The sequence below is a fragment of the Suillus paluster genome (assembly GCF_016628075.1).
Source record: "Suillus paluster strain FC165 chromosome Unknown EDB91scaffold_5, whole genome shotgun sequence".
Lineage (NCBI taxonomy): Eukaryota > Fungi > Basidiomycota > Agaricomycetes > Boletales > Suillaceae > Suillus > Suillus paluster.
Window position 1 is genome coordinate 371,881 of NW_024537565.1, and position 27,285 is coordinate 399,165.

Here is a 27,285-nt window from a genome sequence, read left to right on the forward strand (position 1 = left end):
TGGTGGTTGATGCGGTCAAGGTGGCAGCGTTTCATGAGCATTATTGGCTATTAGTGAGTGGAGTATCTACGGTTTAGGATCTGTGGCGTGAGATCTGAGGAATATAGTCGTGACGTCACAGCTTATATAATACTTACTTTGGATGATCGGGTGTGACTCTGAGAATCTGAAAGCTTCTTTGTGTATCCGGTAGACAATATGCTAGCGTTCCTGTACTACGTCGAGATCGGACGTAGCCATTGACTGTTCCTGATCAAACTGCTACACAGTGTACTGAGCTCTGAGTTGAAGCGTAGGCTCAGTCGGCTGTTTCCGGAATGGAGAAACAGCGGTTTGCCATAAATATTGTAACGCCTCAGCCTGGCATCATGAACCTTCTCTTCGTTCTATTCGGTCTGCCTAGGGGGAACCACTGATCCGAGGCCCAATTTGGACCCACCTTTCTATGATAACGGTTCTGGCTGATCACAAGTAAGTACCTACCGTCATGTGTTCGATGAATCGATTTGGACACCGACAACTTTCCAAAATTCAAAAGCGGTTCCTTCACTTGCTCTTGGCTCCTCCGTGATAATCTCTAGCCGCAGTTCTGAACTTGGAGGAGTATCTTTGAGTTTTTTTTCTCTTTCTAAAGATATAACTATTCAACCCTCAGTCGCGGTCATTTTGGCCTGCAACTTTCATGATATTTAGCTACTTGCTCTGGCCTGATGCGCTCGCATGACTGCTACCTTGGTTAATGTACAGGATAAGGGAGCTGACATGAGAGGATTCTCCATGTCAGTTCACTGTAAATTTAGGCTTGGGTGTTCATCCAGGTGTGCTACTACCTACTCTCATACTAATGTACCCATTTTTGCGGACTTACCGGCAATTCGAGGGGCAGGAGAACATGGCACATATTTGGACATCACACCATCTCTACGGGTCACTTTTTACACTTGCGGACACTCGGGAGTTTATCTATCATATCTTGGCAGACTTGCGCCCGATTGGGCGACGGCCGTTAAATCTAAATAAGTACACTCACGAGCTTTCGGGAGGTGAGATCTACTTGGCATTAATTTGTCGAAACATCCTTTCATGTTTTCTTTGGTAGGAAGCTGCATCACAAATGGATGATATAATATTGAAGCTCGAGTCTCAAACTCGCGGTACGCCCTAGATATGCTCATCTGGCTGCTGAGAAAATACTGTTTCGGATGACTTCCGAAGTTCCGTATTAAATCGGTATGTTTGGTATTCCAGAAGAGGGATTGAACATGTGTCTCACTTGCAGCGCTTCTACAAAAAAAATTAGTCTAAACACCAGACGTTCTAGGAACACCGGATGAATACGGACGAACCTAGAAAGCGCCTGCGCTGGATCTCCCATTCCTAAAATGTCTGGTTTCGAGACTACCAAATATCGCATGTCCTAGAATGAGGAGCCACGTACGACTTTTGCTTGGGACACGCTAGTCTCCCCTAGCCAGACCTATAGAAGAAGAAAGCAGCCGTCCCTAGACACGCAGGTTCGCCCAGCGCCTAATGCGAAACGTGCGTACGAAATTCGTGATTTTACAGCACATTCTGCCATCATTACCTCTGCAGCAGCTTCGAAACTCAGGATTTGCAGCTGAAAAACTATCACTTGCGCGGGGTTGGCGCGGGGCGGTAAATTATGTTGAGATCGTCGTTAAGCAACAGCTCACAACACTGAGGTGGAAGTTAGGAAGCGATCGACGATAACGAAGGAAAAGGAGTCATGTATTAATAGCGTCAACAATCTTTCCTCTCCTGAGTATTACAAGTTAGCCAGCTTTTCCGCTTCAGAATCGGCGAAGGACGGCGTATCTTTTACTCCATGTTCGTCACAGAATTGGTTTCCCCTTGTCAGTTTCCCTGGCGTGCTTCAGGACCTTGCCTCATGCTGCGCAGTCCGACAGTTGACAATTCAATCATTCATGGCATGGTTCATAATATAAAGAAAGCATTACGAATTTTAGACGTGCTTAATTTCCAGAACCGACGGGTCATAACGCGCGGGGCCATAATTCGATCGGAGATTCCATGATTGTCTATCATTGTTCAAAGAACAATCAGAAAGCATCGCTCTATCAAAATATGGGGACTAGCTTGGACTTCATGTCTGGAACCGGCTAAAGCCGACAGGGGCCATGATTTGATCGGGGATTCGAGCTGTCGGAGACAATTCAATAGTTGCTCTTTCAAGCATGATGTGAATCTCGTACTTTCATTCTGGAACCGGAAGGAGCCGACAGAACGGCGCGGAGGGGAACTTCGGCGTGGGGGATGCCCCAAGGATTCAGGGAACGTCACAGGATTTTCCCTTTCTGTTACGACACATCATGGTTGGTGAACAAGAGTTTATCGCTCGGGGTTATGCCAGCGTTTCCTTGCCTCGGATCTGTGGGTCATTTGGGCATAAGAGCAACACTCGGTGTAAGTTGAGTTTGGTACCAGAACTTCGTACCTTTGTCGCTTGACTGAGGTACATTGGTGATGGCTTCGTGCGTTCGAACGCGCAGCCATGATGCGTTCTATTACTCATGATCGCGTACTTACTGAAGGAGAAGAGGTGGCCAACCAACTTAATGTTGTATCGATCCGTCGGTGCTCGGACAGCCTTTTTGGATTATAAGCATAGTACAAATCGAACTTTGATGTCAATTTCCAGCTAAATATCGACACCAATGACGTCGCGCAACGTCAGTCACTGGGGAAAAAATGATCAACTTCTAGGAAGCAGTGGTCATAGAATGGATATCGAAGTACCACGCATGCGTCTTGGAACAGGGTATTACCCAGGCGGAAAGGCGCATTAATATTCGCCCTATCCGGAACCTTGGTAGTGAATCAGTCTTGCTCATAAGTCACTAGAACGGATTTAGAATGATACACACATTTATTTTCAGTTGGGGATGTAATTTTGTATAGTCTGCTAAACTCCATCGTGCGCGGCCACCAAAAAGCAGTAATTCAGCCAACAACTGGATATCAGAATGCGAGCAGTGTTCTGGAAAACAACCCAGCGTCAAAGACAGCGCTTTATTGATCAAGAGGTCCTAGACAACGTGATGGGCACGAACTTGAACGCTTAGCTATGCTAACAGGAATGTAGCGTCGAGGCAAGCTGGCAAAGGGGGCCAAGCGGTTCAAACGTCAAAGCTTCGGGGTCAGATCCTTACTTTTTACCTCTTACTACCTTCCTATTTTGTCCGATGCTCATTCGTGATATTACGCCACGTTCAGGACTGCTAATTCCGACAGTAGCAACTTGCGATCTCTAGTACATGGCAGCTGCAGTCTGTCAAACAGTATCATTATCGCGAGGATACACCAATACGGTCGGTTGTACCACTGGCCACGCTGACTCGGACAACTTGGGCTGCGTTCAACTTACCGCTAGTATGCATTAGTAATGCACACACCTATGACCTGACCTGCATCTTCCAGATATTGGGTATGCACGTACTTTCAAGTTGCAGGCCTGCTGCTATGTAGCTACCAGCAACAAATATTATGGTCACGTCGACTCATCCGATGAGACACCAATCTTTGGTGCTGGTAGCTGGCGGCACCGCATGTTGCAATTTCGAGCGCGGCCAGACGCCGGCTTCGGACACGGCTGATCACTGGAATACTGTTGAGCATATACATATCGCACAATGTCTGGTACGTCCAGTCAACTGTCTTCCTTCTCCTCACACCGCCCGCCATGTTTCGGTTCACTTCTTCTAAGCAGACCGCGTCTAAACTCGCGTTATGCTTTCTCTCCGCTGTGGGATGTGTCCTCACAGCAAATAACGCACCTGGCCAGCCCAAGCAGGTTGTTAAAGTCAACACCTTTGAGATCGTTGGCAATAGTATTGGCAGTGGCCAACAGGTACGTCAGCCCGCCGGTCGCTACTTGACTTGACTTTGTTGACATTCGACCTTAGATATCCTTGGGCACCGAGGACAAGGTCTATATCATCGACAAAACGGAAGACAACCCGACGCAATTAAATGGCCACCCTGCATGGGCTGCAGGTTCGCTTCATTCTATGACATCTAGTTTCAGATGCTGATGGTCTCCTCTAGAATGGTCTGCTAGCTCGAAACAAACGCGTCCCATGGATGTTATCACGAACACTTTCTGCGCGGTGAGCTTGTTCTTGGTTTATCCGTATAAATACTTACGACAATTGCGCAGGGAGGAAGCGTCTTGGGCAATGGGACGTGGCTCAACGTTGGCGGGAATCAGGCGGTGACTTATGGTGGCGATGCTGCTAAAAGCCAATTGGGTGGAGCACCCTATAATGATCTTGATGGAGGACAATCGTATGCAGTCATTTTTGTTCCGGGATGTCAGACTAATGATCCTGCCGTACTTCAGTATCCGGTATGAAACTACTATATGGCGTAGCAAATCATTCTGAGCTGTTTTAGGATGCTCAACCCGTGCGATGGCAGCAATTGTGATTGGTTCTTGGTCGCACCCATGACTACAAGGCATTGGTATCCTACCCTGTGAGTATCTTGGGCCTTGGCCGACACGTCACTCCACACTAATACCACATACACAGTGAAACGCTTCAGGACGGAAGCATCATTATTGTACGTTTACCAACCTTCGATGTATTTTAATCTGCTCATCCCCATAGTTTGGAGGATGCGGATATGGAGGTTACGTTAGCGACGCAGGACAAACCAACCCCACTTACGAGTTCTTTCCGAGTCGTGGTCAGCCAGTTGTCTCGCCCATCCTTCAGAATACGCTCCCTACAAACCTGTTCCCTCTTATATGGCTCCTTCCATCCGGCAAACTCTTTGTTCAATCCAACTGGAACACAGTCCTACTTGATTTGGACCAAAATAAGGAGACTCCATTGCAGGATATGCCAGATGCCGTTCGCGTGTATCCTGCGAGCGCTGGGAGCACGATGTTACCGTTGACCCCGGATAACAACTACACGGCGTCGCTCATGTTCTGTGGTGGTAGTAACATTAGTACTGAACAGTAAGTCCATCCTCCGGATCGTAAGTCGGGCTTAATTAAAATACGAGTGCAGGTGGACCCAAAATTGGGACATCCCTCACTTTCCAGCATCTTCTTCCTGCGTCCAGATTACCCCTGATCAGTCCCCGAAGTACACCGAGTTGGACGCCTTACCCGAGGGTCGGACGATGGGAAATCTGATTTTGCTTCCCGATGGAAGAATTCTGTGTTTGAACGGCGCAAAGACTGGTTAGTGACTGGAGGTTAAAATGTGCTCATAGTAACGTCTTTGACACCATCCAGGTACTGCTGGCTATGGAAACACTACCTTTACCATTGGCCAATCATACGCTGACCAGCCAATTTTGGCGCCACTTATCTATGATCCAAGGGCACCAGCCAGCAAACGCTGGTCTCGGTACGGACTTTCTTCGAGTTCCATCCCACGAATGTATCACTCCTCGGCTACCTTACTTCCAGATGGTAGGGGCAATCCAGTCAGATGAGAGTTTCGTTAATTTTTTTCTAGGTTCAGTCTTGGTGGCAGGTTCCAATCCCAACAGTGACGTGAATACCACCGCACCGTATCCTACCGAATATCGAATGGAGCGGTTTTATCCTTCATATTACAATCAACGTCGACCGGAACCTCAGGGTCTGCCGAACCAGCTCTCTTACGGCGGCTCATATTTCAACGTCACGTTGACACTGGCGGATCTTTTCGGTAACGTAGACAGCATCCAAACAGCCAAAGTTATAGTTATGAGGACCGGGTTCTCTACGCATACGATGGTATGACAAACTCAGTCGCCTAATACGATAATTGATTATCTGCTGCAGAACATGGGCATGCGCTCAGTACAGTTGCAAAGCACCTTCACGGGAAACCTCGATGGAAGTGGAGTGCTTCATGTTAGCCAGTTGCCTCCCAACGCGGCCGTCTTGCCTCCCGGTCCCGCACGTAAGTATTTGAATCCCCTCCATGATCTTTGGACGACTAAGTTCTTGTAGTGTTATTCGTGGTCGTCAACAGTGTCCCCTCCGTCGGTATTCAGGTCATGTGCGGGTCTGGCAAGATCGAGAAACAGAATATGCTTCCTGTGCAAAGTCTGCCATCGGCGAACATTATTCAACACCAGGAGGGACAAAAGCAGATCTCCGGCACGAGCTTCCTGGTCCATTCTTCCAGAAGCGTTCTGGTCATCATTATGAAATATATCGCAGCGGTCTCCGCTATCTTACTTTTTTCAAGCTAGCAAGCTGGTACGCGTCATGTTTTGAGTTACAGACATGCTATGGACTACGCGTTACCCATATTTTTGATACCTTTGCATATCGTTTTTGAATCACGGACACTACATCATACATTCGGTCGTGTACATCAACCATAGAACGCGCATTGATTCGTGAATCGTCTGAAGTTCAGAATGTCATTCGTTCAATTGGCGCTTGCTGCCGGCATTCGGATCGCGCCAATATGAAATTATGAGTCCGAGACAAGACAGACAACTATCTAGCTTTCCCGAGTCCTGATGTTCCGTTTGTGCAGCTTTGAAGGATTAGTTACCATCAACCCTACTCGACCTTGGTTCGCTTGGGCTCGATAGAAATTAAGAAGTAAGAACTAAAATTGTTGGGATGGAAGAGTAACAGGAGAGGCATACATATGTGATCGGATGATCCCCGACCAGTCCTGTGTGCCCAAACACATCGTTTGTACTCCTAAATACGACCCACAGAACAATGTGCCACACTTACCTCGGCAGTGGTTCATAGTTGAATGTTATTCCGGAGCGGTGGGCAGTCATTTTTGTTCGTTTTTCGCTGGCTGTCCTCATGGATAAGAAGTATCTTATGTAATAGAATGAACAAAATAAAATGGAATCGAGTGGCATTGGTGCCCAGCGCCACCTTGATAAAACCAACTTTTGTCGATACTGGAAGCTAGGACAGAACGATGCCTCGGCTCGGCTCGATTCTTCGCTAGATGAGAGGAGAAAAATCTTTGTAATTATCCACGCCATTCTCTTTCCATGCCTTGTTAGATATTTTACAGGATTCAAAGATACGTCAGGAATTCGGCCACCACTTGGAACTTGAAAGTACCTCGCCTCGGCCCTCCTCCAGGAATGGCAAGTGACGCTGCGAGAACTGCGCCCACTTCACATGAGGGATTCTGTGGAAGAAAGGACTGACGCAGACGTCCTGCGTTTCGTCATTAGCACCGTTGGTGAGGAGGGTGAGAGTTGTGATTGTGTGAATCTGCTCCGGGCACGACCATGGTTTCAGCGTGCCCGTGATGGCGAACTCTGATGGTCAAATCCTAGCAACAATAACGATCAGCAGATGTCAGAAAGGTACGTCGGGACACTACCTATATCGTGCTATACGCGGTTGGATTTTGCATCATGGCTGCAAAAGACGTCTCCAACTCCTTTGGCCAGGGGGTCTCGCATACATGCTTTTCATAGAACACCCCCATCGCTTCTTGATACTCAGGGCTATCCGTTATCCATTCTCTCTCATGCTTCTCCAAAGTTTCCCTAGCATCTGCCGGGGTAAGGCGTTCAGAAACTGGCGGGTGCTTTTCTCCCACAGTGCCATAGACAGGGCTCCACTGGTGAGGACGAGGTGTTTGAGACCCGCTGGGTGTCTGGCTGGCATAGTGTGCCGCCAACTTCGCTCCTCAGGAGCGACCCAAAAGATCAAAATCATTCTACACGCCAAGTTGGACAAGAAGGTTGTCCAACTCGTCCATGAACAGATCGACCGTCCAGAACTCTTTGTGCTTCTCCGCCAAGCTTTCGAAGACAGACATGCCGATGCCGACCTAGTCGTAAAATATAACGGGGATGTTGGATTTGACGGTCGTGGATTTCAACAAGAGCGGTCATATAGTCATGCGAAATGCCAGGGCCGCCATGCAGCACTGCGAGAACCCCGACAATTTTGTACCAAGTCTGGTACGTGTCGTCACAGATTTGAAGTCTATTTTGCCCCTGACGACGACCAAATGTTCAAAACTTTATACACGAGAAGGAGGACTTGGGCTATTCCAGCTGTTTCCATCGCCCAAATTGAATCGGCAGTGTTTGTCTGGCCGATCCGTACTAGTAAGTTTCTTCGAGGAATATTAATGATGCAGGGTTAATACTTGATTTCGCAATTCTGATCTTTGAGTAAATATATCAAACATAGCGCGAAGGTGCTTAGATCTGCGATGGGCGTGGAAGTTGACTTGATGTGAACTGATGATACCATGACGCATAATGTTTTCACCAGCCCGCTAGAAAAACCATCAGCGCCCAGCGGTGATTGCGATGCGTAAGTACCATATGGTTCGGCTGTTATAATTATATAATAGTATACCGAGATTATTTGCAAATTGTTTGCTATTTATCCAATTGCAATGTGCTACCTTCTAGCTACTGTGCATGAAATCTTTCTATGATGTTTCTATCGCGCATCACTGATTGCACTGATGCGGTGGGTGTCCTCTGATTCATCAGTGTTACTTATCTCCGCCATGCGTTGCAAGTGCAAGCTTCAACGTTCAACAGCTTCAGCTTTGATGATCATTCATGATGGCTACACGGCAGGTGCCCAACTGAGATCTCGGGAGTACACAACTGATGTATAACCTGCATTATTTAACGAGGCGCCAACATCGAACACTAGTTGCCAGTGGATATCATCGTTCTTCAAACCACACACCGGCTTTGTCTAGAAGTTCATCATCTGAATCATCATGTCATCAAGCTGGACACCAGACGAATCGTCTGAGACCCTTCTTGCAGAGAAAGGTTGGCTGCAGGGTACAGTGGTCAGCGCCGTCGCCTACGGCATTAATGTCGCCCTGTACTTTATGTGCTTTCACCTCCTTTTCCGGCAGACGACCCGCACAAATTACAAAAAGCACCTGCCCCTACTCCTGTATATCACCATGACTTTCATCGTCAGCACCTTGTTCATGGCATCGCTGGCCGAATTCACGCAACTCGCGTTCATTCAAGATCGCAATTATACAGGTGGTCCGAACGCATTTGAGAACGACATGTTCGCCCTTCCTGTAGACAATCTTGGAAACGTCAGTGGCCTGATAACGATGATTCTTTCAGATGGATTGGTCGTGAGTAGTACTTGATGTTGAAAATGCTACCGCTAATATCTTAGTGCAGGTTTGGCGCTGCATAGTAATTTACAGAGGGTGCAGGGTGCCACTGTGGATCCTCATGTTGTTCCCTGGTCTGGTGTTCCTTGCATCCGTCGGTCAGTCACTTCCTTCTTATGTCTATGACTGTATCCAACGCTCACCATCGCACCGGGTAGTTCTGGGAATATTGTGGCTGCTCCAAGTCACCACTACTTCCCCGTATTTCTCGACCAACATCAACTACACCGTCCCCTATCTGAGCATCTCACTCGCACTGAACATAATCGTCACGATCGCTATCGTACTTCGGCTGCTCACATACCGTTACCGCATTTCCTCAGTTCTCGGCTCCAGCTACGGCACTCAATACACGTCGATTGCCGCGATGGTCGTTGAATCCGCCGCTCTTTATTCTACGTTTTCGGTGGCATTTCTAACTCTCTTCCTTCTAAATAATCCAATATCGGAGACATTTATTGAGTCGCTGACTCAGGTTCAGGTGTGCGCTGGTAAATGGAGAGGCATTCCCGCTGCTGATAACGCCCCAGATAATTGCGATGCTGCTCATAGTTTTCCGAGTCGCGCAAGGAAAGGGTTGGTCTCAGGATACCGCGAGCAAGGTGATGACCTCGAGGCGATCAGGGCAACCCATCCGCATGGGTGATTTCAGGCCCGGTTCACGAGACGCCACGAAAACGTTCGCCGATTCCAATACCATTGTGGCACAAGAGACCTACAAGATTAGCTATGACGTGTCAGCAGAGGCGGTCGCGCGAGCAAGACCGCTTTGATACCTACTGAGATTAGCTAGAGAGAGTGAACGCGGCCGCGGGTCAACTTGAAGTAAATACGATTTCTAAAAATTTGTATGTATGTAGTGCTACAATGATATGGACCTTAGGCTTGGGTTGCTCGCACTCCACATTATAGATGAGGGCCTCCATGACGGGTATTCAGCGAAATCTTGCCATTTTTTCACATTATCGATTCATCCATTGCAACACTACCACCGTGGATGACGCTTTTGTACACTGCTGTGTATATACATTTGCATATCATATCCCCGAGACAATCTGTCCGTAGTGCTACCGCAGGCAACCGTCAAGGCAGAACATGGTGTAGTAAGATGCATGTGGCGCGAGTCGCTGTCCTGAGCGCTTCGCCAGCACAGCACGTTTAAGCTGTCAAGAAAGCACGACGACAACCCACCTTAGTAGACGACCTCAACGAACACTTGCACAACTCTCTCGACCCAAATCACACATCAGTGGGACATTTCGAACCATATAGTTCTACGTAGCAAGCCGAAGCGCAGTAGCAAAACCCCGCTACAGTAGTAGTCGAATGCTACAGGAGCTCGGGTAGCACGTCGTAGCAAATCAAACTAAACCATTTGAAGTTAAAACTATAATTTTGACTGAACAAGTCCCGGAGCCAGTATGGCGGCTTTAGTCCTTTCAGCTACTACTGGCTGCTACAAGCTGCTACAGTCGATTCAAAAGAAGCGCTGTGCTACAAGCTGCTGCAAGTCACTTCGCTCGGCAGTGGGTTTCCTGATGCACGTCCACTGTCTCAGCTATAAGTTCGTCTCTCTCGTTCTTCCGTTGAGTAGGATCACACGCTGACCAGAAACTGGGATCCAGGAAGATCTCCTGCAAGCAATTCCTGCGCATACCATCGCAAAGTCGTCTTGTGCTTGAGGATCGAAATCCTTTAATAGGCCATCTCGTAAGCAACACCTGCGCTTCTATTGACAAGAGTTGAGATCAATGCAGATAGGCCAATCAACTCACCGGGAATCTCTGCCCCCGAAAACAACCTCAACGACAACTCAGTCTGAGTAAAACAAGGTCCCAGCGAGCTACTCTCGCAGACATAGTTGTCAATCTTCGGAACTTCGCTGAGATCCCCGAGCACAGACCATGTCTTCCCTCGCTGCAAAGATGAAAGAGACGTCAACAGTAATTCCCCTCCAGACGTTTCGAGGCCATACCAGCCATGTACGAGGTGCTGTGCACCTGCCCAGCGGACGGCACATCATCACATGTTCATTGGACGGCTCCCTCCGACTATGGGACCTGAAGAGCGGCGCACAAATAGGCGACGACTGGCGAGATGAGGGGGATTTGTCAGGAGTGATCACCATAGCATTATCTCCAAACAGCAAGATTGTTGCAAGCGGAAGCGGCGACGGGACGGTGAGGTTGTGGAACGTTGAAACGGGGAAGGTCATCACTAAGTGGACAGGACACATTCGAGCTGTGCGGTCATTGTGCTGGAGTCCAGATGGTTAACGAGTGGTGAGCGGATCAAATGACGGAACAGCGAGAGTGTGGGATGTTGGGAGCGGCGAGCCTGTCCTGTGGCTGAATCCGGAGCACTTGAAAGAGGTGTACACGGTAAGCTACTTGCCAAATGCAACAAAAATTGCGACAGGCGGATACAACAACGCGCATGGAATTGAAATCTGGGATGCCAAGATGGGCCGGTTGCTCTCCACTTTAATCGAAGTCCGCGAGGCAGTTTGGAGCTTGACCTGGATGTCCGATGAAAAGAAGTTTATCTTCCGGACAGGGTTAGGCTGGATTAGGATTTTCGACACTGCCACATGGCAGCAGATCGCTGTTTTGGAAGGTCATACAGACGTTGTCCATGCCATCACCGTGCTTTGTTTCGGAACGACCGTTTCCTTGCGAGCGCATCATGGGACAGAACAGTGCGTTTGTGGAATCTCGACATGAACCTCCCGGTCTGTCCACCCCTCACGCTCAAGCATGAAGACGAAGAAACCAGAAGTGCAAGTGCAGTATTTTCCGCTGATGGAAAGTTGCTAGCCACAACTTGCCATGACAAAAACGCATACGTATGGGACATTAATGCCATCCTCAATGCAGCTAGCCTCGAAGACCTCCTATCCATACCTAACGTGAGCGTCAACACATCAGCTACTCTTTCTCAAGTACTGACAGCGCGCTAACTAGGCACCAAAAGAACTCCAAAGCCCACGTCCGAGTGGAGTACCACAAGGGTTCTTTGATGACGCGCCAGACCGCATTCGTGTGCGTCACCATCATCTCAATTTTTTTGTTCTGACTTGTATGCTCTCAGTCCTCCACTATGGCCCAGGGACGACTGCATCCTCATCCCTCTGCACATCGCCACCGTGGTGTTCTTGTTTCATCCGCGGAGTCAGGTCCACGCGCACTCCTCATTCGCCTTTCCTCCCTCTTCCACCATTCTCGACCAAATACAGATGAACCAGCCAAACCCCAGCAACGCCCAAGGCGAAGCATGTCCTCTCATCACAGCCCTCGTATTGTTGAAGTTGCTCCAATTCGGGACAAGCAGGTATGTCTTCTATGTTCCCAGTGGCTGGTGGCTGATAATTCGGCTGTAGGCATTGTATGTTGCTCGGCGACCGGAAACTGCTAGTGACAAGGCTAGACGCATCAAGAACCCCAAACGGTGGGTTCGTGTGGTGTTGTTTCTCTGCTGTGTGTCTCCTGCTACCGACGACAGTCATTAATTGATGCACAGCACACGTATGGTTCTTTTGATTTTTTTTTCTATATGTTCCCTTTTTTCTTATCTTACTTTAGTATTTTCTGCTATCACGTCAATGACATCCATTGACACCTAGCATTTTAACTTGTGCGTCGCTAATAGTCTCTCTTGCCAGACCCACACATGAGCTGAATACCGACAGAGGGGACGACCACAAATAACACTACAAGAATCTCAGTCATCCAAAATTTATGGAGGAAATTATCTGCGGGACCGATGGCCACGTTCTTGCAACTGGCTAACATGAAGCACATTCTGTGAGCTCGTTCAATTGCAAGTGCTTGAGCTCGAGCGCTCGCTGCCGGCATTCGGATTTGATGAAGCAACGTTTGAAATTACGAGTCTAAGACAAGACAGTCAACCGTCCTAGGGTTCTGTTTTTACAAGCAGTGAAGCTTAGTCTATGCCATTGAAACGCCTTGGAATAGTCTGTGTGATGTGTTAAATAAAGATTGCGGGGAAAGAGACGCTCTAATAAGGTTCAGTGTGATAAGCCAAAATAAGGCATTGAATTTGACGCATTACGTTCTTTCAGTAACTCAGTTCTGCTGTCAAGCAAGCACTGGTATAAATACTCAATTCACGTTCGTGTCATGCAACGTGTATTGCCATTATCAAGGGCTCCCACAAATATGTCTGAAGTATATCCTTCGCCCGTGCCCCGTCTCCCCCAATCACCTCTTGTGCAAGCTGCTAAAATGCACATCAAGAGGGTAACGCTGACGTCCAAGAAGAACTGGTGGATGGGTGAGTTGCTCAGGTTTGGCATACATCATTGATTTTTGACGTGGCTCAGTCGAGTTAGATCAGGAAGACGAGAAACCAGTTCATCCGTCTACCAAGTCGTTCTCATCATCAGAAGAGACCGTAGCAGTAGTACCAGACGATGGTCTTTTCAATCGAAAGGTCGAGGAAGATAAAGCAAAAGAAATGTCATCCCCTAACCCCTCGATACCCGTGTACAATCCACCACGTCACCCAACGTCAATATTTTCATTCCCTACTCCCACCGCTTACTCTGCACCACCAAACCCTACTGCGAACCTCGCCCCTGTGGCACAAGGTTCAGCCTCTGAGCTATTCAAGTGCATCGTCAAGAAACCCGATGTTGTACAGCTCGAGATCAATGGAGAGATGCAGTCGAATGCATCAGATGTGACAACCCAATTCCTTGCAGAGCTGCGCGTATATACCACGGTGTCGCGACACCGCAACATCACCGCATTTCTGGGCTGCTTGGAGAACGTTGGTATGGTGTTAGAGTACATCGATGGACGGACATTATATGAGGTTATTCGCCCGAGACCAGCTCTAACTCGACAACAGAAAATCGACTTCCACAACCAGCTCCTCGATGGCATCACGCACCTACATTCATTTGGGCTGAGTCACGGGGACCTCTCACTGCTAAATATCCAAGTGACGAACTCCTCCGACACTATCAAACTTCTTGACTTTGGACGTTCTGTGTCTATGGACTCGGTATTCATCTCACCAACAGATGAGCCTGTAGATCCTTTCCAACTCTTAGCACGAAAAGGATCTGCCACAGTTCCACAAAAGAAGGTGGAGCAAATACACCCAGGTACACGGCCATTCGCAGCCCCGGAAGTCCTCCGCGGAGAGTGCCAGGATCCGCTACTGGCTGATGCCTACAGTTTCGGGATGATACTCATCGCAATCGATCGCGTGGAGGTGGTGGACCTCAAGCCTTGGGAGCAACGGAAGGATATGGTACCTGAGAGTCTCTTTGAAGGATGCGAGGTGTTTGAGGAGCATTCGCGTCAATATTTGACGCGGTGGGACTCGAGGAGGAGGCTTTCAAAGCACGATATGATGATGTCGGTGGATGGATGAGCTTCTGCACTTTCTGCGGCTCCCGTATCGCATCGCCTTTTTCAAACACCCTCACGGCAGCACGTACGACATCGAGCTCCACAAGTCAATACCCGCAGCTCGATTGTACCTTCGGCGTACTCGTACATTTTCTATTCTCGATGGGCAATATCCTCTCAAACAATAATTTACATCCTGTACGGCTATCTCTCATCTCTGGACACCTCTCAATTTGCACACTACTTCAGCCTATCACTGTATGTATCATATTGACTAGCTACGTTCTGATACCAAGTAATGATTTTCGCTACTTTACACCCTTGTTTGCAATCCAGGTCTTTGACTCTGCCATAGCTACTTATGTAAAATGACACGAGCAAATTCTCGAAACCTGAATTTCAGGGGACTTCGAGAAAGAAGGACATTTGAATTGATTCCCACGCTTTTCTTCGCAGGCGCTCACCACTGCATCCTCCTTGACTCTCCCCACAATCCAAGTAGTTACTGAACATGGCGACCGTACATCCCTCACGCATGGGTTTAGTCCCTCAAGACCCAAAAGATATTAACCTCTCCCGCAGACGTGCACGCTCCCCTTCACCACGAGCACAGCACCCCACCACGACACAGCTGAACGAGAAAGAGAAAGAGACAACGGCAGGAACCGAGCACGGGACCGTAGCAGAGAACAAAAGAGGGACAGGAGGGGGGATGATAGTAGGCATAAGGAAAGGGATGGAGAGGATAGAAGAAGGGATGATGACAGACGGCAGCGTGACAGGAGCGCTGATAGAGGACGGGAGCGTGACAGAGACAGAAGCAGAGAACGGCGTCGGGCAAGTCCCGAGTACACAGACTATAGGCGCCCTGCCACACCTCTGGCCGCTGAGGCTCCCTGGCGGAATCAGGAGAATGTGTACCCTAACCGACAAGGGAGGGATAGACCACCGCATGCTGGTGGGTCGTATGGTGGAGGGGGGAGTGAGTATTTGGAAAGGTACGTTTGCAGTTATCGAAATCATTATGATATACTGATCATCGTTTAGCCGTCGAGTACAAAGAGAAGCTTCGACAATAAGTGTTTGGCCTTCTTCTCCCAAAGCTCCAACAAGGACACTGTAAGTTTACATTTCACTCCCTATCATTTTGGCGTACTCAAATCATTCGCAGTTCACCTTCCCGCGACTCAAAAGCACGCGGAAAATCTAAACGTGACCGGTCAGAAACGCCCACAGACGATTCTGACAGCGACGAGGAGCGCAAGCGGAAGGAACGCAAGGAACGAAAACGTGCGCGGAAAGAGAAGGACAGGGCTGAACGGAGGGAGAAGAAGGAAAAGAAAAGCCGAGCGCCTAGCAGACGCCGGAGCTACGACAGTGAGGAAGAACACCGAGAGAAAAGCCGGCAAAGCGAAAGCAAAAGCCATCCTCGCAGCCCAAGTCCCAGCCGTACCCCATCCCCCGCTCGTGCATCTGAAGAAGACGAATGGGTAGAGAAACCCACCACTGCACCCTTTGCCTCTTCATCTACGGCTGGTCAGAGCATTGGCTCTATGCCACCACCAAGCACCATCCCGTCACATGCCGAACAAGCGGCGGACGAGGACTTTGATGATGATGATGACTGACGACGACGACGATGTCGGGCCTCAACCGCTATACAAGGCTATCACGAAGAAGTTTGACGAACGTGCTTATGGCAGTGCTCTACTTCGCGGTGAAGGTAGCGCCATGGCCGCCTTCTTACAGGACGACACGGACTCGCGTATTCCACGACGTGGTGAGATTGGTCTTACCTCGGACGAAATTGCCACGTTCGAGTCGGTTGGCTATGTGATGAGTGGAAGCCGACACAAGCGCATGAACGCAGTGCGTATGAGGAAAGAGAACCAGGTTATTAGTGCGGAGGAGAAGAGGGGTATATTGAAGTTGCAGAAAGATGAGAGGCAGAGACGGGAGGCTATCCTCAGGGAGGAATTCAGTGAGCTTGTGACGGAGAAGCTCAAGGGGCCGCAAACGCAGCCAAAGTGATGGTTGATACTCATCCAATGCAAAATTGTATATTTGATCCGTCGGGACGATTAATATCAATAAATGCCAGTGCTCGTTATCAAGTGCAATGTGCAACATGCAGGACCATAATTGTCTACAATTCGTCGCGAGCTTTCTCGAGGCTGACGAGCTCAACGTCGAAGACCAAGGCAGAATTTGCAGGAATAACATTCCCAAATCCACGCGGACCTAAACCATGGTTGAGTATACGCATTACAGATTGCCGGAATATACCAACCGTAGGCCATGTCTGAAGGAATCGTCAAGGTACGCTTCTCATTGAGGCACATGCCTTGGAGACCTTCGTCCCACCCTTTGATGACCTGACCCACACCGACTAGATAGGTATACGATCAGCACGCGTCACTGGATGCAAACTGAATTGCTCACGTTTGATAGGTAACGGCTGGCCTCGATCGAGACTGTATGAAAGAGAATTTAGTCAATCCGCAAACAAAGAAAGTATTTTATTCTAACCTTGAATCAAACTTGCTACCGTCGGAGAACAGCGTCCCAGTCTGCAATTCATGCCCCATGTGAATCCATGCAACGCAGATAGGTCATGACCTAAAACTCACGTAGTGAACCTTGATGGCATCCCCAGTCTTGGCCGTTGCAGGGCAGTCATCAGGCAAGTAGGTGACTGCAATCTCCAGCTTCTTCGGCGGTTCCGCTGCCAGCGCGCACACTGCCAAAGCCAACACGGAGAGCCAAAGTTTGAGGAACTGCATGGTCAAGTACTAAGTAAAGGTCGTGTAGGTGCGTATGTGTGAGTTTAAACACGTCGTCAGAGCCGTTCGGATACCGGAAGCGTGGGATGAAGGCGAGCCAGTTCCGTGTGTGCCGCTGAGTCAGCAACTGTACAGTGAGTCCATCTCGATAACCTTATTTTTCATCACCGTCTCATCACAGCGAGGAACGACCCCCGATATCGACAAAAATGGTGTGTTTTGCTGCTGAACGTTGGGCTACGTACTGACTGGTGGATTAGCTTGAAGCCTTCCCAAAAGTCCTTCAGAACGAAGCGTATCCTCGCCAAGGCCGGCCGTCAGAACAGGTGAGGCAGACTATTGACATAACATGCAATTAACTCAAAAATTTCAGGCCCATCCCTCAGTGGTTCCGTCTAAAGACGGACACTAAGATCCAAGTAAGTGCTGAAGATCCTAGGAGCAGAGAGTACTGCTGACCCAGGTGGAACTTTACAGTACAACGCAAAACGCCGTCACTGGAGGCGCACGAAGCTCAACATCTGAGCAGCCTTCTTTCTCTTTCTCGATGTTTTTGGAGCTGTGAAGTCGGGTGGGGGAGGCAGAGACAACACAGCGAGGCGCACCAGCACACCAATGCAATGCAGCATGTATCACCGCTTAATGGCATATTATGGCTATACAACAACCTTCTCCGCATGCAACTATGATCTTTCTTTCTTTCTCCTTGAGACTCTGGTCGCCTAGAGTGCACTGGCGGCTGTTGTGCTCAGTGCTTCAACTTCACAGTCGACCCAGAACTCAAAGGTAATATTAGCGTCCTCGTTTTGCGTTCTAATGTGATTGTCCCATTCCGACAAATCTTCCTTCGATTGGTTGGCTAGGGGAGACTGTGATGACTTTCGGAGCTGGCTTGTTAATGTCCGTCAAGAGTTGGAATCATGAACGTTTTGAGCAATGAGATATTATATGACCTTCGACTGTCTACTAATTGGTAAACACGATGATCCGGTGCGAACGCCGTGCAGTGTCAACGTGTTCGGCTGTATGCAGTGTTGACGTTCACGTTTCTCTAAACTTGCCGAGCACCTTGAAGGCTCGTTACTTGTACTTCCACTGGGCACCGTCTCCCTTACTCTCATATCCGTGTTCATCATGTCTCTCATCTTCACGATTTTCGCGCTCGTCTTTCTCACTGAGCTCATCTCATGGATCGGCAAATCTGTCCTCCTTGAATTCGTTAGTGGTCTTCTAAATAATCTATACGCAGCATTTCATAGATTGTTTCTTTCATCTAGGCATGGGATCTCTATAGCAGAATCTTCATGAATGCATCATACGCCCGACAACGTCAGCTGAAAGCCGAGCTCCTCACGGGGAAGAAAGAGCTGCTGCAAACGAGCGCGCAAGACCAATTTGCCAAGTGGGCGAAGCTAAGGAGGACTGTTGACAAAGGGCTAGCAGAGCTCGAGAAGCTCAGTATGTGCTCTCCACGACTCGCTGGACTATGCCGACGAACTGACATTTTTCATAGATGGGGAGCTTACGTCCAGCAAGACTGGATTCTCAGTCAAGTTCAACACACTGGTGTGGGTCTTTACGACGGGACTGTCATTCTTCGTTGGCTGGTGGTATCGAAAGGCTGCTGTATTCTACTTGCCTCCTGGTTGGCTTGGTCCACTCGCCTGGTGGATGGCGTTTCCTTTCGCACCTAAAGGTTAGCAATCCCACGGTCATTAGCACTTTTAGTTCGCGAAGCTCAATGAATGACCATGGCCAGGCTCCGTGAGCGTTGGGGTGTGGCAAATGGCCTGCCGGAGAGTCATCAAAGTCGGGGAACGCACGGTGAAAAATATGATTGGTGAGTTGAGTTCTACTTATATCCATCGATAGGATACTGTACTTATTCCAATGTTCCTTTCGGCAGCGCCTTCGGAACCAGTCGCCGTAGAAATGGAAACCAGCTCCAAGAGCTCGTGATAAGGAGTAACTAGTGGCGGAGCCCCGCAAGAGATCCAATACTTTCTTATGGTTATCTGTAGGCTTTGTGTGTCGCGGAACGACGGTCTGTTCAATTCCAGTGTCCCGTAAATTGCTGTTGTCAGAAATAAACACATGCCTCAGAATGACGTCGGCTCGGAAGGACCAGCGGTGTCGGAGTCCCGAGACTAGTACATAATGCACAATCTCCTAACTTACCACAACCGTACTCATCTTTCTCAATCATGGTTGCAGGCGTTCAGATTCACACAAAGGTCGCCCAGAAGGCGCAAGCTGATATTCTCACCGATGGCGCTCTTGCCTTCCTCGCTGCCATTCATAGGACGTTCGAGTCTACCAGACAGAGCCTCCTGGTCGCTCGCGATGTTGCACAGCGCAGGTTTGACTCAGGAGTACCTCTCGACTTTCCTCCTGAAACAGCACACATCCGTTCTGAGCCCTCATGGCACTGTGCACCCCCCGCACCCGGCCTTGAAGATAGACGCGTAGAGATTACCGGTCCTACTGACCGGAAGATGGTCATCAACGCTCTGAACAGCGGTGCGAAGACCTTCATGGCAGATTTTGAAGGTTCGCGACTGTCCATGATGCCAAGTATTACGCTAATATAGTATATCCAGATTCTAGTGCTCCTACGTTCGCAAACATGATCAATGGCCAGGTCAACTTGCGCGACGCCATCAAGCGTCAGATCGATTTCGAGTCAGGTGGGAAGCAATACAAATTGTCTGAGAATCCAGCGGCGCTTCTTGTTCGGTACGTTTGTGATCATTTTCTGGCTCCGCATCTGGTCGTTCATTCTGCGGTCTAGACCTAGGGGCTGGCACTTGGACGAGACGCGTGTCACGGTCGACAACACCCCTATCTCGGGTTCTCTCTTCGACTTTGCCCTCTACTTCTACCACAATGCCCGGGAGCTCATCAAGCGTGGCTCAGGCCCCTACTTCTATCTTCCCAAGATGGAGCACTACCTCGAAGCCCGTCTGTGGAACGACTGTCTTCCTATTCTCTCAATCTTATATTGGGATACCCCACAACACGATCAGGGCAACCGTCCTCATCGAGACGCTTCCCGCAGCGTTCCAAATGGAAGAAATTCTATTCGAGCTACGAAACCACTCTGCCGGACTGAATTGCGGAAGGTGAGGACAAACCATATGCGTATACATAGTTGCGCATCCATGTCATGGGTCAGTCACTCACTCACGTGTATATTTTTAGATGGGATTATATATTCAGTGCCATCAAGAAGCGCCGGGCAGACAAAAGCGCCGTGTTACCTGACAGGAAGGATGTCACTATGACGGTGCCTTTCATGGATGCCTATGTGCGTCTTTTGATCCAAACTTGTCACAGGTAATGCCACCTTCCGTGTGTATGGTCATAGGCGCTCACTGTACTTTTAGGAGGAAGGTCGCTGCTATGGGTGGCATGTCTGCTCAAATTCCTATCAAGGATGACCCCAAAGCCAACGAGGTGGCGATGGAAAAGGTTCGAGCAGACAAGCTCCGCGAGGTTACCGCCGGGCACGATGGCACTTGGATTGCCCACCCCTTGATCAATCATATTGCTCGCAAAGTGTTTGACGAAAATATGCTAGGTCCTAACCAGGTTCGCATCGGCGGTACTGTTTTACCTGTTCTTATTGCTCACGCATTGGTTGTAGTATCACGTCCGACGTGAAGATGTGAAAGTCGCTGCCGCGGACTTGTTGAGCAACAATGTTCCCGGAAAGATCACGGAGGACGGCGTTCGCTCCAATGTCTCTGTGGCTCTTGCCTACTGCGGAGCCTGGATTGGCGGAAATGGCTGTATCCCTGTCAACTACTTGATGGAGGATGCTGCTACTGCTGAAATTGCGCGCGTGCAGCTCTGGCAGTGGGTGAAGTACGATGCACGTCTTGACACTGGAGAGCAGATTACTCCGCAGTATGTCGACCGCATCATCGCAGAGCAGGTGCCGGGAATCAAGAAGATTGCCCCGGGCATCAAGGACAATCACTTGAAGATTGCTACAAAATATCTCATGGATCAAATCAGGCAACAATGGCCGAGCGAATTTTTGACGAGCGACTTAATGCCGTACTTGACGATGGCTGATGGTGTCGAGAACAAGTGGTACAGGAGCGTTTTGTAAAAGCGTTGCGCATGCATGTACCTCTTTTTTGATTGGTTTTGTTTAACGTCCCTCGTCGTTTGTTAATGATCACGAGCCCCGAAATATTGTGTACTTGTAGTATCATACGAACTTGTTAATGGTTGGGCCACGAATTTAAAGATGTTATGTTTAGCGTACGTGCAGCGTGCATTACATTTCATCATTCTCTGATACGCCGGAACCATAAGTCACATGAAATCTACAATGCCAACTATGCCTTGGAAACATTCACAACTGCGCCATGCGTGAGCGCGCGACTGTAGGGGCAAGCCTGAGAGGAATACCACAGTCAGTAGGTCACAAACCAGACTCCCTCCGCGTGTGTACCGGAGTACACGCGTGAGTAGGCAAAACGCACCTCGTGACCGGCCTTAATCAGTTCCTCATCTTCCACACCCTCGACCTTTATATCCACGGCCAGCCCGAACCCACCAAGCCCCTCCGCCTGTCCGAGATGCACCGTCGTGTGGATAACGGCGTTCCTTGCGGCGTCTTTCTTTCCCATCTTGCCTGCCATCATCTGCAGGGCCCCGAGGAAACATGCTAGATGCGTGACGCATATACTTATTCAGTGATCACGCGAATTCGACATCCTACGTACATGCGTAGCCCATAGCGAATAGCTGCTCAGGGTTCTGAGCGTCACCCTTGCCGCCCATAGCCTTGGGCGTTGCGAGGCGGAGAGAGAAAGGGGTCTCCTCGAATGACTTGACCTCACCATTGCGACCCTGTCCAGCAGCGGTAGCGTGTACGGTGTACTATAATATTCGCGTTGGAAATACGCGTCATTGTCAGAGAGGATTAACAGCGATTCAGTCTGTCAGTAGCACCTTGTGGTTCTTGAGGGTCATAGGGGAGGCCTTCTTGGTCGCGTACGACCGCGTTGCTTGGAGTGCCCGCGCGCGAGACGTGTTTACGATACTGCGTACACCGAAGTTCAACATTCTGGCCTTGTGCAAAGGTTATGATGTGTGGGGCTGAAGGAAAGACACAGGTGGGAGTTCAGATTATATGGGGTATTTCAAGCTTCCCGCAATCATTCCGCCCCGCAACGTCACTTCAGCAACTTTGTTTCTTCATTCGGTCGACGAATCGCAAGAAAGAAAGATAGTTTGGTTGAGTATAATATTACAATGAGCAGACTACAATATGACTGCAAACAACACCTAGAAACCACTAGCAGTCACACGCAACTGCTCTAGCTTTTTGAGCACCTCTCCTACAGTGCGGTCAAGTTCTCCAGCAATCGCACTCTGCTTTGACCCTGGCAGCCGAGCATACGTCTCGCACAAATCTCCATCGACAACTGCCTTCACTGGTACATAGTAGCCTCTCCAGCTTAAGTGATCCCGGCCCACAAGACTGCCCTGCTCAGTACGCATGTGCTGCTCGAGCGTTGAGATGAAATCTACGTCCTCCTTGGATACGAAAGGCACGAGTATCCCAATGGTGCCATGGATGCCAGTGTAGAGCAGCACCTCTCGACCACCAGCAACAAGCGAGACTTTGTGTATCGAGGTGATGAGGTCACCAATGTGGAAGTGACACAACATGTTCGTTTTGTGAGGGGCACCCATCAGTATACCCTTCTCATGGAGGATACCGGCACCTGTGGGGTCGTCGTCTACTTGGTCAGAGACCTTTGCATCAAGACGGTTGACAAAGATGTTGCCGAAGCGATCGCTTGCGGCGACGGTGTTATAATCCACCATCGTTGCCGCAACAATCCATCTTGGTTGAGTGTCGTCTGCGAAGATGAGCAGTCGGTTTTCTGGCGCCTTGTATACTGCGAAATGTATTGACTCCTGCATGTCGCCAACAATTATGCGGGAACCCTGGGTGGTGAGGCTAACGATTGCAGTAGAAAACGTCTGAAATGTGAAGGTGAGCACGGTAAACGTATGAGTTGGGTGTATGCTTACTTTGTTCTCTGCTTTTCGTAGAAGCTTCTTCTTACCGACTTCATATATCCGAAGAGCCTTTCCAACACCAGCAACCAAACGTCCTTGGAATCCCATCACAGCAAGAGGAACATCGTCCGTTTCAGTCTATATGAAGGCATCAGCAAAACGAGATAGTCATCAAGATATTACTTCACCTTATGAAGAAGCTCCAAACCCACACCATCATCGGTGAAACGATAAGTTCGCAAGAAACCACTCGTACATGACCGCGGAGACAAGAAAGTATCCTGCGCGGTGCCTACCACGAGATGTAGCTCGTTGTTGCGAGCAGCGAATGGTACGAAAGCAAGGCTGAAAGCAGCTTCGTTGTTGTCTATTGTTACAGTTGCAACGGTTTTGCCCTAGAAGACGCATGTGAGTTCACGCATCAATGAGTTCTAATACGACCTCACCTCAATAGGATCGATGATGCGGATTGCGGATGCCCAGTTCCCTGCCGCCGCTTTCGGCCGTCCAAAGATCTCAGAAGGTAGCTCAAGCATTTCTTGATCAATCCGCTGTCCTGCCTGCCGCTGAGAAAATGATAAGACCAATAGTCACAACATAGTGGATAAAACATACCATCTCTTGTAAGCGCTTATTGATGGCCTCGTCGCCTAAGACACGGTTGTCTCCCTCGATAAGATAAAAGTGACGATTTTTGGGATGAGAGATGAACCTCCGAGGGGTCAAGGATAATGGAATCGAGTCTTGCTTCAGTTTCATGCCCAGCTTTGGTATCTGGAAGATGCTGAAAAAGAAACAAAAACAGTAGTCAGACTCGATTTAGCAAACAACGAAAGAAGAAAGTCTCAGTAGGAACAATTGGTATTCAAAATGATTCGGCATGTCCTCCTTGGAGGCTCGTCCGGTATCTCTATTCGCATCTTCGACAGGACGTGATGGACAAGATCACTCACCGAAGAACACTACCAGCTATGCCAATGAGGCCCTCAGGGCTGAGCTCAGCGGAGAAGCTCCATGCGTAGTCCAAGTTATCGAAAATCAAAGGCGTAAAATGCATGAGATTTTGATGCGTGTAGTTCAACCATGACCTCGACGAGAGCGCTAGGATGCCCGGATTCCTCTGGATTTGAACACGTACCAGTCTGACTGGCCGATTCCCGAGGAACCTAGTTGTAAACGATTAGCCACGATTCGCCGATTAGCGGAACAACTCACCGAGTCCGAGTATCAGTTAGTTGACCGTTGATAGGATCAAGGACTGTCCGCAGAAGAACACCATTTTGAAGACCAATGTTGACAAACATGGTAGGTTGAGTCTTGTTGATACTCACGTCCAACATGTCAGCAATGCAAATAGTTGACGGCGGTGCTGTCAATGCCTGCAAACTGATGGTTTCCAGTGTGCTCTCGGGGTCCAGCGACACTATTCGAACGGTCTGATCTTCACATCCAACAGCCTAGGAACGTGTGAGGAAGTGATAAACCTTCATTTGATATGGCTTACCAGATAGGGTGTTCTTTGGCGCCCTTCAGGTACCTCAGCTATGCTTAGAGCTGTGATAGTTGAACCCATAGCTTTCCGATCTTGATATTCGTTCAGTTGGCCATCAAGATCAAGCTCGAAGTAAACAAGCTCAGCAGAGCTCAGAGCAACAACCACTTGACGTTTGTTGGTCGTAGCGGTGACAATGGTCTTTCCTTGAGGTGCTGACCACTGATTGACGCGATGATCCGCTAGAATATGACGAATGCCATGTGGATGCACCTGCAGGAGGGCGTCAGCACCAATTTGCTGGACAGCAAGAGTGGGCGCTGATGACAGGATACCGGTGTCCTGCACTTCTTCAATAGTTTCTCCGATGGAAAGTACGAGAGTTCCATTGACAAACGAGAGAATAATGTAAGTGTCAAACTCGTCTGCAAGTAGTCATCAACGGATATTCAAGAGCATCCACGGAAAAAATACTCACCGTCCTCACGCCGCTTGGTCGTCCAAACCGCATTGGGAATACCAGGCAACTCTGAGCTGACAGATTCTTCGACGTCAAGACCGTGACGAAGTGTTCTGAAAGAACTTCGTGTTCCACGTCCACAGGCGGTAAAAATCTGGGGCGTATCTGAGTTTGGTAATAGGTTCATCACCTTGGAGTCTATTATCGGGTCCAGAGATTCCATTTCGTCCGCGAGTGCGAGATTGTCCAGCGGTCGTGGCCGGAAGTGCGCATGAGGTAAGGCAATGGTGGGGTTCGCCATCCCGGTTGCTGGATACGACGTCGAGCTGAATTCAGGTTCATTGTCGTCGTCACCCAATTTCTGAAACTGGTACAAATAACTGAAAGAAAGATTAGAAAAGAATCTCGCGAGACGATAAATTGAGAGACGTACTGATTTCCGAACTCGGATGCAACGAAAAGGAAACCAGATTTAAGAATACAAAGACTGGATGCCACAGGGACAGTGTCAAAATACTTGATTTTTAATGCCTTTACTTCGTCCTCTTCGTGGTCAATCGTGACCTTGAAAAGGTCACCATCCTCGCTTTGCAGGAGGAAGAAGAAAGCACCCTACAAAAACATATTAAGCAAGATATGGTAAGAAGCTCCAAAGGACTAACCTTCATTTTGTGCATGACGGCCGTGACGATGATGATGCCTCGCTTATGATCTTCAACAGGATGTTGTCTTCGTGGAATAGGAACACGGTGTTGTGGTCGATCCATGTGTCGGTAGATAATATGGTCTTCACAACAAACCAGAACACCGGACGGTCCATCAAAACGATCTGTAGATGCGACTTGACCACCGGGAACTTGAACCAGTAAATTGGCACGTGGATCGGTGGGTTCACTCCACTTTCGAACGACATGGTTGAGACCCAAATCAAGTTCGTAGTATGTCAACATCTAGGTACTCATAAGTACTCGTACATTTGAAAATCACTACACACACCTTCTCGGCATTGTTAAATGCTTCCCCTGTAGGATCTTGATCAGACTCAGAGTAGTCGACTTCGAGAGCAGCAAACAATGGGTTCTCAAAGCCCACGTCAAGGCCAACGATATGGTGAATGATCGCATTATTCTTGTGCGCTTCCAACGGGGACGAAATCGTGAGATTGGCTGCAGCATCTCGGTTCAAGATGTACACGAGTTTGGCCTTCTCGACTGCTGAGATCATCACGCTACGGCCCTTGGGGTCCGTCGCAAGGTATTGTCCGGGCACGATGCGTCGCGATCCAGACTTGCCAAAAGTTTCTTGATGCAGCTTTACGAAACTGCTCGACTTGGGATCATAGTCGAGAATGATAATGCGGCCAGAGTCTGAGCCTACGATTGCGTAGTCTGAGAACAGAGTATAAATAAGATGAAAGCAAAAAATGATACGTACGAGGGGCTCACCCTTGGTACTGCCTGTCAAACGAAAAGCTGCTAGAGAGCGGATAGAGCCAAAGACATCTGAAGCAATAACTGTTGATAGTTTTCCAGTTTGAACATCTGGGCGCAAGAGCTCCAGTCGGGTGCCACGAGAGATGATTATTTCCTGGATTCGGGCGCCAGAAAAATTACCAACGATAGCTTGAGCAGCTGTCGTCGGGGGCTGGAGCGTTAGGTTGTATAGATGCATCCCGAAGTTCAGTGTGGTCTAAGCCAAGTCTAAGCCAATGTTCAAACTGTTGACAAAATATTTTTAGTAGTTTGGTTTGTGGCTGACCTGCACTCGAGCTGACATAATTGTTTGGTTTTGGCAAGTTCTGTTGTTCACGAAGACAACGTATAGTACGTAGTGTATTCAACCTCTAGTATGTAGATCACAAATGAGAGTATTATTCTTAACATGTACAGTTAAGGTAGGAATGGCTTGAGGTAAGCGTATGGTTTATATGGCATACCTTGCATACTCGGATCAGCGAAGGTTGCGG

General features: G+C 48.9%; 11 protein-coding genes across 11 annotated transcripts; 7 read left to right on the plus strand and 4 right to left on the minus strand.

The window, feature by feature from the left end:
- Positions 1-3,730: 3,730 nt before the first annotated feature.
- Positions 3,731-6,382, plus strand: EDB91DRAFT_1298014 (glyoxal oxidase; the record flags this gene model as incomplete). Its single annotated transcript, XM_041324940.1, has 12 exons — positions 3,731-3,889; positions 3,945-4,035; positions 4,087-4,148; positions 4,199-4,326; positions 4,426-4,515; positions 4,572-4,602; positions 4,650-5,005; positions 5,058-5,233; positions 5,288-5,467; positions 5,514-5,776; positions 5,825-5,945; positions 5,996-6,382. Coding segments are annotated over 12 exons (1,902 nt in total), but the record flags the coding sequence as incomplete, so codon positions are not given.
- Positions 6,383-7,054: 672 nt separating this feature from the next.
- EDB91DRAFT_1045562 (uncharacterized protein) lies at positions 7,055-7,300 on the minus strand (the record flags this gene model as incomplete). Its single annotated transcript, XM_041313199.1, has 1 exon — positions 7,055-7,300. A coding segment is annotated over one exon (246 nt), but the record flags the coding sequence as incomplete, so codon positions are not given.
- A 1,627-nt stretch (positions 7,301-8,927) lies between these two features.
- Positions 8,928-10,058, plus strand: EDB91DRAFT_1104975 (uncharacterized protein; the record flags this gene model as incomplete). The annotated part of the gene is made up of 4 exons (XM_041317403.1): positions 8,928-9,113; positions 9,163-9,253; positions 9,341-9,636; positions 9,686-10,058. The coding sequence occupies 4 exons, from the start codon at positions 8,928-8,930 to the stop codon at positions 9,926-9,928; spliced, it is 816 nt and encodes a 271-aa protein (XP_041182064.1). The 3' UTR covers positions 9,929-10,058.
- Positions 10,059-13,399: 3,341 nt separating this feature from the next.
- On the plus strand, positions 13,400-14,558 carry EDB91DRAFT_1045615 (kinase-like protein; the record flags this gene model as incomplete). The annotated part of the gene is made up of 2 exons (XM_041313202.1): positions 13,400-13,448; positions 13,498-14,558. 2 exons carry the CDS (start codon positions 13,400-13,402, stop codon positions 14,556-14,558), a joined length of 1,110 nt encoding a protein of 369 aa, XP_041182065.1.
- A 489-nt stretch (positions 14,559-15,047) lies between these two features.
- Positions 15,048-16,567, plus strand: EDB91DRAFT_1243630 (ras-induced vulval development antagonist-domain-containing protein; the record flags this gene model as incomplete). Its single annotated transcript, XM_041322321.1, has 5 exons — positions 15,048-15,254; positions 15,311-15,534; positions 15,584-15,655; positions 15,708-16,072; positions 16,104-16,567. The coding sequence occupies 5 exons, from the start codon at positions 15,048-15,050 to the stop codon at positions 16,565-16,567; spliced, it is 1,332 nt and encodes a 443-aa protein (XP_041182066.1).
- EDB91DRAFT_1104982 (uncharacterized protein) lies at positions 16,562-17,390 on the minus strand. The gene is made up of 5 exons (XM_041317404.1): positions 17,167-17,390; positions 17,066-17,106; positions 16,979-17,010; positions 16,827-16,925; positions 16,562-16,777 (listed from the first exon to the last, which is right to left on the minus strand). The coding sequence occupies exons 1-5, from the start codon at positions 17,317-17,319 to the stop codon at positions 16,683-16,685; spliced, it is 420 nt and encodes a 139-aa protein (XP_041182067.1). The 5' UTR covers positions 17,320-17,390; the 3' UTR covers positions 16,562-16,682.
- A 67-nt stretch (positions 17,391-17,457) lies between these two features.
- On the plus strand, positions 17,458-18,030 carry EDB91DRAFT_1104986 (ribosomal protein L39e). The gene is made up of 4 exons (XM_041317405.1): positions 17,458-17,531; positions 17,587-17,645; positions 17,693-17,738; positions 17,797-18,030. The coding sequence occupies exons 1-4, from the start codon at positions 17,529-17,531 to the stop codon at positions 17,842-17,844; spliced, it is 156 nt and encodes a 51-aa protein (XP_041182068.1). The 5' UTR covers positions 17,458-17,528; the 3' UTR covers positions 17,845-18,030.
- Positions 18,031-18,269: 239 nt separating this feature from the next.
- EDB91DRAFT_602347 (WRB/Get1 family) lies at positions 18,270-19,447 on the plus strand. Its single transcript, XM_041327838.1, has 5 exons — positions 18,270-18,537; positions 18,597-18,777; positions 18,833-19,015; positions 19,079-19,159; positions 19,226-19,447. The coding sequence occupies exons 1-5, from the start codon at positions 18,454-18,456 to the stop codon at positions 19,276-19,278; spliced, it is 582 nt and encodes a 193-aa protein (XP_041182069.1). The 5' UTR covers positions 18,270-18,453; the 3' UTR covers positions 19,279-19,447.
- A 76-nt stretch (positions 19,448-19,523) lies between these two features.
- Positions 19,524-21,730, plus strand: EDB91DRAFT_1298038 (malate synthase; the record flags this gene model as incomplete). Its single annotated transcript, XM_041324941.1, has 7 exons — positions 19,524-19,869; positions 19,920-20,055; positions 20,111-20,284; positions 20,346-20,441; positions 20,521-20,655; positions 20,706-20,910; positions 20,966-21,730. 7 exons carry the CDS (start codon positions 19,524-19,526, stop codon positions 21,434-21,436), a joined length of 1,563 nt encoding a protein of 520 aa, XP_041182070.1. The 3' UTR covers positions 21,437-21,730.
- On the minus strand, positions 21,553-22,534 carry EDB91DRAFT_602351 (OsmC/Ohr family). Its single transcript, XM_041327839.1, has 4 exons — positions 22,288-22,534; positions 22,059-22,215; positions 21,816-22,000; positions 21,553-21,728 (listed from the first exon to the last, which is right to left on the minus strand). The coding sequence occupies exons 1-4, from the start codon at positions 22,399-22,401 to the stop codon at positions 21,669-21,671; spliced, it is 516 nt and encodes a 171-aa protein (XP_041182071.1). The 5' UTR covers positions 22,402-22,534; the 3' UTR covers positions 21,553-21,668.
- A 15-nt stretch (positions 22,535-22,549) lies between these two features.
- EDB91DRAFT_1104994 (CPSF A subunit region-domain-containing protein) lies at positions 22,550-27,019 on the minus strand. Its single transcript, XM_041317406.1, has 13 exons — positions 26,765-27,019; positions 26,316-26,707; positions 25,982-26,269; positions 25,753-25,931; positions 25,338-25,699; positions 24,872-25,284; positions 24,583-24,824; positions 24,321-24,533; positions 23,983-24,151; positions 23,814-23,933; positions 23,556-23,762; positions 23,380-23,505; positions 22,550-23,328 (listed from the first exon to the last, which is right to left on the minus strand). The coding sequence occupies exons 1-13, from the start codon at positions 26,988-26,990 to the stop codon at positions 22,624-22,626; spliced, it is 3,642 nt and encodes a 1,213-aa protein (XP_041182072.1). The 5' UTR covers positions 26,991-27,019; the 3' UTR covers positions 22,550-22,623.
- Positions 27,020-27,285: the final 266 nt, after the last annotated feature.